Consider the following 7,649-nt stretch of genomic DNA (forward strand, 5'->3'; position numbering starts at 1 on the left):
TATATATATATATATATATATATATATGTGTGTTGTTGTACTTGGGGATGGTCATATTGCCAGTTTAGCCAATAAAAACACACGCACTGTATATTTGGTGTTAATTTGCTTCAGCTTTATATTACATTAATCTTAATCTTATTTCGGCCAGAGTTCTTTCGTCACACTTCTGTGACCTCATCAGTGGTCCTTTGTTTCCTTCATTCTTATGTGTGTCTCACCTTGCTAAATATCAGCCATTTTGTCACAATTTCACATCAAAAATCTTGCAAAACAAATATGTATATATATATATTTATTTATAAAAGATAATCAGAACTTAGAGGGAATCTTCAATCCTTTAGTGTTCAGATTATTCTGTCAAATGCTATTGCATATTCATTCACATTGTTTTGAATTAATCAGGCATTATCTTATAGCTTTGTGATGTCAATGATGTGATTGTTTATGATTTGAATGACATTGTCAGGTAGGTGTGAGAGGTCAAATCTAACTAGTTTGAACATAAATTAGATGGAACATTTTGGGGCTGGATATAGCTGGTTTGAAATGCTAAAGGGTTAAAATGAACCCTTTAGCATTCAAATTATTCTGACAAATGTAATTCTCATTTATTCAAGTTATTTTCAATTAATCAGGCATTATCTCATAGCTTTGAGATTTCAATGATGTGATTGCTTATTATTTTTCTTAAAATGGCATTGTCAGATAGGTGTAAGAAGTCAGATCCGACTGGTTTGAGCATAAAACAAGGCAGAATATTTGGGGCCTGATATGGCCATTTTAAACACTAAATGGTTAAATTAAAGGAAATAAGTAAACAGTTGCAAAATTAGATCCAATTCTAAAGAAGATACCATTCTTGAACACATTTTAAAAAGTATTTTCTTCCAATGAAAATTTAATTTTCATTTTGTTTCTATTAGTGAATACTAACATCCAGGGTTACAATTCAAAGCTGTCTTCTGTGTCTACCCTTTCTGGAGTGCAGAGTGGACTACAATGCACCCTGCTTCTTGGGGAATCTATCTAATCTTGTGTAACCTCTAGTCAGATTCCACTCCACTGACTCACTCATCTTTCCTCTATATTGTCATTCACTTCAATTCTTTCACTACTATCTCCAGTTCTTCTGGATGTCATTCCTCTGACAGTTCCTCCTTAGCCATGTTCTTGCTTGCAGACATCAATTTCAAGAAGAATATAAACCATATCAATCTCACCAGTATCAAAGACACTCTCCAAAGGCTGTGGAAGCAGTCCTCTTTCTTCAGATTAAACCCTAAACTAACACTCATAAAAACCCACAGCATACAAACAAACAAACAACAATAATCCTTTCTACTAAAGCACAAGGCATGAAACTTTGTGGGAGGAGATTGGTTGATTACATTAACCCCAGTGTTTCACTGGTACTTAATTTATTGACCCCGAAAGGATGAAAGGCAAAATTGACCTCTGCAGAATTTGAACTCAGAATGTAAAGATGGACGAAATGCTGCTAAGCAGTTTGCTTGATGTGCTAACGATTCTGTCAGCTCACCACCTTAATAATAACAATAATAATCCTTTCTACTATAGGCACAAATTTGGGGGAGGGGGATAGTCAATTGCATCGACCCCAGTATTCAACTGGTGCTTAATTTATCAATCCTGAATGGATAAAAGGCAAAGTTGACCTTGGCTGAAATTGAACTCAGAACGTAGCGATGGGCGAAATACCACTAAGCATTTCCTCCAGCTTACGATTCAGCCAGTTTACTGCCTTAATAATAATAATAATGATTTTATTTATTTATTTTCTAATTTTTCATTTATATACAAGAAAAAACCTTACACTTTAAAGGAAAAGGAGAATGGCCCATCATTATAAAGAACCCAATTTTTCTTAGACTATTAATATGAGGCTGAGTCAAAAAGTGATGCAATTTTTATCTGCCTTACTTTCTGACAAAAGAAGTGAATTGTTTTAACAGAGAAGCAAAAGTGACCTAATACCCTTATTTGTATCACTCAATCCAGACAACAACACAAAGTACAAAAGCACTAATTTCCTACTTAGGAGATTTCAAACTGTTCTGGTCTGTTAACCATTTATAATGATAAATCTATAATATAGTAGTTTGAGATCAATAAATACTGAAATATTTAAAGCTATAATGACTTTTCCTGAATACACCTTGGCTACTTATGTTGCAGATCAGTGTTAAGACCTGCTGACAAAACAGGAACATAAGAAAAACTAAATAATATTAACCAGATTAACACAGTTGAAAATGGACGCTGATAAGTGAACCTCTCTGATCAGCTAGAAATAGCAGATGAAACTCCCTCGAACCATGTTCTATCATCTTGTAGAAGGATATATATATATATATATATATGTATATATATATATATATATATATATATATGTGTGTGTGTGTGTGTGCTGTAAAATGTAGTGCATTGTATACTATTCCTGATAAAAAGAAAAAAAAGGGATAGTCAAGGCTGGAATGTCTGATTATAGGTTTCCTCAATTAGGTTTCACTTGGACCTAAACAATAATAGTGGAACATGCATAGATGGCACACACACACTATACCAGCCAGTAATGGGTTCTATATGGTCACTCAACCTGCTAGAAATAGCAGCCAAACTTGCCTTAAAGACACCCTGTGATCTTGAAAAGACGAAGAAAGCATTGGATATAGTAGTCCTCAATGAACTATATCTTTTATTTTTCTTTGTTTCAGTCACTGAACTGCAGCCATGCTGGGGTACCACCTTGAAGGATGTAGTCACACAAAATGACCCCTGAATTTTTTTTTTCTAAGTCTGGTACTTATTCTGTCAGTCTCTTTTGTAGGTCCACTAAGTTATGGAGATGTAAACAAACCAGCACCAGTTTTCAAACAGTGGGGGACACACACACACACACAGAAGCTTCTTTCATTTTCTGTTTAACAAATCCTCTCACAAGGCTTTGATTGGCTTGGGGCTAAAGAAGACACTTGTCCCCAGACTGACCAAAATCTGGAATAAAATGGCAAGGTATTATTTCTGGAGTCCCTGTGATTATGGGGTCAGCTCAAACAGGATTTAGCTTAGAGCTAAACTATACCAGCAACAACAAGAGCAGTAACAAAACTGTTTACACACACACACACTTTATATATCTTCTATAATTGCCGGCTGGCAAGCCAAGTGAGATCGTTGCCAGTGCCCCTGGACTGACTCTTGTGCGGGTGGCACATAAGATGCACCATTTTGAGTGTGACCGTTGCCAGTACTGCCTGACTGGCCTTCGTAGGGTTTTCGAGTGAGATCGTTGCCAGTGCCCCTGGACTGGCTCTTGTGCGGGTGGCACATAAAAGACATCATTTTGAGCGTGGCCGTTGCCAGTACCGCCTGACTGGCCTTCGTGCGGGTGACACATAAAAGCACCCACTACACTCTCTGAGTGGTTGGCGTTAGGAAGGGCATCCAGCTGTAGAAACTCTGCCAAATCAGATTGGAGCCTGGTGTTGCCATCTAGTTTCACCAGTCCTCAGTCAAATCGTCCAACCCATGCCAGCATGGAAAGCGGACGTTAAACGATGATGATGATGATGATGATAATTGAATATTATACATCAGCTGACTGCTTGGTCCAAAACCAGACTGGTCAAAGATAAATCAAATTTATTGAACCAGGCTTTTAATCATGATTAAATGATTACTTGTTTTTTTTTTTTTATTTTAGTTCACTCAACATCTTTTTCAATGTTGATGATTTGTAATAATTAAGACTGCAGAAACGAAGAATGTTACTAAATCATTATGTCTTTTACTTGTTTCAGTCACTGAACTGTAGCCATGCTGGAGCATTGCCCTGAAGGGTTTTAGTCAAACAGATTGACCCCAGTAGTTTTTTTTTTTAACCTGGTACTTATTCTATTGGTCTCTTAAGCTGAACTGCTAAGTTACTGGGATGTAAATAAACTAACACCAGTTGTCAAGTGCTGGTGAGAGACACACACAAGACTCCCACACTGATTGATACATGCATACACACACACACACACAGAGGCTTCCACATAGTTTCTATCCACCAAGTCCATTCAGAACTTTGCTCAGTTTGGAACTATAGAAGACATTTGCCCAGTGGGACTGAACCTGGGACCATGTGATAGGGGAAACAAACTTCTTACCATGCAGCACCTAAATATTTTTAAATAAAAGATGCAACGATAAACAAGTTGTCACAAGAAATCAATTTAGTTTTGATTGATTTTCATTGCTTTAAGGACAAAAAAGAAATGGAAACCAGTAAAATAAGACTGAAATATTAGTAGTTACCTTCATAAGAAACCATTCCATTTTCATCAACAGCTACACGGTACCTGATGGCATTCAGTTCACTGGGAGTTGGTTGAAAGCCTAATGTCTGCCACAGCTGATCAAAGTATAAAGAATGAAAAAATGTAATTTATATGAGAGAGAGAAACTAGTAAGAACAAATAGGAAAAGGACTACAAAAATGAAAAATGGAAGAAAACTCAAAACATGGGAAAGTGAACATCAAAGAATGACAAGAGACTCCTTATTGCTTCTCTTTCTTTTCTTTTTCCTTATTCTTTTAAACAAGAAAATGAACATTATTTGAAGAAGCACAGAAAAGGAACTAGAACGAGCGAGTGGATGGTTGTTGTAGAGAAGATGGAATGAATCTACATGCGTCATAGGAAATATTATACTGACGTACACAAGGAAGATGTGTAGAATGTTAGAAGCTGGTGGTGGTGGTGGTACAAGTTGTTGTAGTAATAGTAGAAGTTGTAAGCATGGTGAAGTACTTAAGAAATTTTCTTTGCAAATAGGTGGGGTGTGTGTGCTCTGAAAGGGGTCTCAGGGAGTAGCGTCTCTGCCTCCCTGAGCTAGTTTTCCACCACATTTCTTAAAAATCATGGTAGTGGCCTTGGCCTTGTGTCCATTCATGTCTAGAAACAGAGGTTGGGGGGTAAGCAAGAGTATGCTCCCCAGAGAAAATCCAGCTCCAAAAAAGCCTCATGATAGCAAAGGAGAATGGGCACTAGCCAGCCAGTCCAAAGATTGGGGTGGGTTGCACCAGCCTACCTCGGTTGCTATGGCATTGAGGTAGATCCAGCCACCCCTGTTAACGGAGACAAAACCCGGATTTAAAACATTGGATAGTGATGATGATGATGATGATATGATGTTCTGGGTCTCATCATGTTGCTCTGCATCTTGGCCAAATGGTTTTTTTTTAATTCTTATTTTCTTATAGTCTTAGGTCAACACAAACCTTGTGTGTTAAACTGGGTAGGTAGAAATAAAACAGAAGCCTGTTTGCATGGATTTTTGCTTGGAAATCAAACATACATCTTTGTCTTTGCCATATATTGTGCTACAAATGATTATGGCTTGAAAATTACATTAAGAGTATTCAAATACTCAGCTACCCACTGCATGTAGACTAGTGATTCTCAACAGGAATCCATATAAGATTTTTAGGGGGTCCACACAACAAAATAATAAATTGGGGATTTACAATTCCCCAGAAAAAATTTTGCTTTAGATGTATTGCAAGAAACAGCTAAGTTTCATTCTCTAAGAAGTTTCTATAAAATTAGTTTTTAAACATCGAATGGCTATGGGGTGTCACCAGAATAAAATAGTAATCAAAGGAATCCATAGATAAAAAATGGTTGAGAACCCCTGCTTTAGATGTATTTATTGGTATGTGTTGCAAGAAACAGCTAGGTTTCTTTCTCTAACATTTTACATATTTCAACCTATACAAGTTAATGTGAAAAACAAAATAGGAATTTTGGAAGAAGTTTCTATAAAACTAATTTTTAAGCATCAAATGGTTATAGGGTCCACCAGAATAAAATAATAATCAAAGGGGTCCAGAGATTAAAAAAAAATGGTTGAGAACTCTTGATGTAAACTAAAAAAATAAATAGGAAAAAAAAGAGGTACAAAAGAAGGTGATGGCAGTTCTTCATGTCTGAAGATGATATAGAAAAATGTCATCTACTTGTGGAGTTGAGACAGCAACTACCAGTACCATCCAGTACCTGTCATTTTTGTCTCCTCTCCATCATTCCTGCAGGGTTAGGGTTCCTCTCCATTCCTTCCTGCCTGTACTTAACAGTTTTAAAGTGAGAATCAATCTGGACAATCCAATTCCAGTCTTTTAGACTTGGAGATCTGACAACAATGGCTCAGTGGGCTAAGGCAGCCACAAATAAATGTTCCATCAAGCTGTAGGTTTTACATTGGCATGGCCTTCCAGATGAATTGCCATACAAAGAGGGAATGGAGAGCTTCACCCATCATGGAATTGCTGGAAGAGTGTCAAAGAGGGCAATGAACCAACTGAGGAACTTCACTTCTTGGTTTACTGTAGAATTTTGTATCTTACTACACAAACAATAAAACTAAGAAATTATACTCCAGTTTAAACAAGGTGGTTGTATAAACCATATGTCCCCGTTACAATTGTAAGGTGTATGTAAAGGGGTTGTGTGTGTGTGTATGTATACACATGAAGGTGTCCTCTTTACAAATATAATAAACACGCATGGACACAAGATCACCTCCTCCAAAGCCCCCCCCCAGTTCTCAAAGGTTCTTTGTCTTGCAAGTTACTTGGTGACCCTGCTAGTGGTGGTGCCACGTAAAAATCACCCAGTCCACACTGGGAAGTGTTTGGCATTTAGAAGGGCATCCAGCTGTAAAAACCATATCAAAACTGACCTTGCCTGTGCCTGGTGTCATGTAAATAGCACTGTCCACTTTGCAGGGTGGTTGGCATTAGGGAGGGCATCCAGCTGTAAAAACCATGCCAAAACAGATACAGAAGTCTGGTGCAGGTTTCTCTCTGGACAGCTCCTGTCAAACCATCCAACCCATGCCAACATGGAAGGCAGACGTTAAACAATGATGATAATAATGAAGAATGTTACACATAGTAACCTGCATACAACTATAATCTTTATGCATAAGACACTGTCAAGAATTTGTGTCTGTATACTCACATTCCATTTACAAAGAGTGAAGGGAAAGGGAATTATACTATCAAGGTTGATTCCCTAAGGATTTTCCTTTCCCAAGGCTCTCACACGGCAGCAAAGGTAAAAGGATGGAAATTAGTACGGGACTGCTTATGCCAGATTTAAATGATTTACATGAAAAGCTCAGGATTAAAAGTCATGAGGAGGGGTAGTAAGAGAAGAAACCAAAGATCAAATGAGGAGTATTTTCAGTGCATACTTACATCTGTCATTTCCTTGAAATTCACATTGTTCTGTGGTGAATGTGGTAACTGAGAAGATGTTGAAACATTTTCATCCTGACAAAAATTAACCTTAGAATTTCCATATTTATTATTTGGGGCCTCATCAGAGTAATGTATATGTAAAATAGATGATTTACCTGAAAAGTGAAAAAAAAAAAAAAAAAAGAAAAAGAAAAATTATATCATAGATGCAGGCATGGCTGTGTGATAAGAAATTTGCTTCCCAACTACATGGAACCTTGGGCAAGTGTCTTTTACTATAACCTCAAGCCAACAAAAGTCTTGTGAGTGGATCTGATAGAAGGAAACTGAAAGAAGCCTGTAGTGTGTGTGTGTGTGTATATATATATATATATAT

The 7,649-nt window shown here is 37.2% G+C and overlaps 1 protein-coding gene across 1 annotated transcript in view; it reads right to left on the reverse strand.

The window, feature by feature from the left end:
- Positions 1-7,649, reverse strand: part of LOC106874692 (uncharacterized) — a 119,151-nt gene that overhangs the window by 21,342 nt on the left and 90,160 nt on the right. Inside the window, exons 10-11 of the mRNA XM_052973493.1 lie at positions 7,271-7,428; positions 4,324-4,420 (exon numbers count right to left, since the gene is read on the reverse strand). Of these exons, the coding sequence (XP_052829453.1) occupies positions 4,324-4,420; positions 7,271-7,428 (255 nt within the window). The remainder of the gene's footprint in view (positions 1-4,323; positions 4,421-7,270; positions 7,429-7,649) is intronic.

This window comes from Octopus bimaculoides, chromosome 16 (genome assembly GCF_001194135.2).
Source record: "Octopus bimaculoides isolate UCB-OBI-ISO-001 chromosome 16, ASM119413v2, whole genome shotgun sequence".
NCBI classification, from domain to species: domain Eukaryota; kingdom Metazoa; phylum Mollusca; class Cephalopoda; order Octopoda; family Octopodidae; genus Octopus; species Octopus bimaculoides.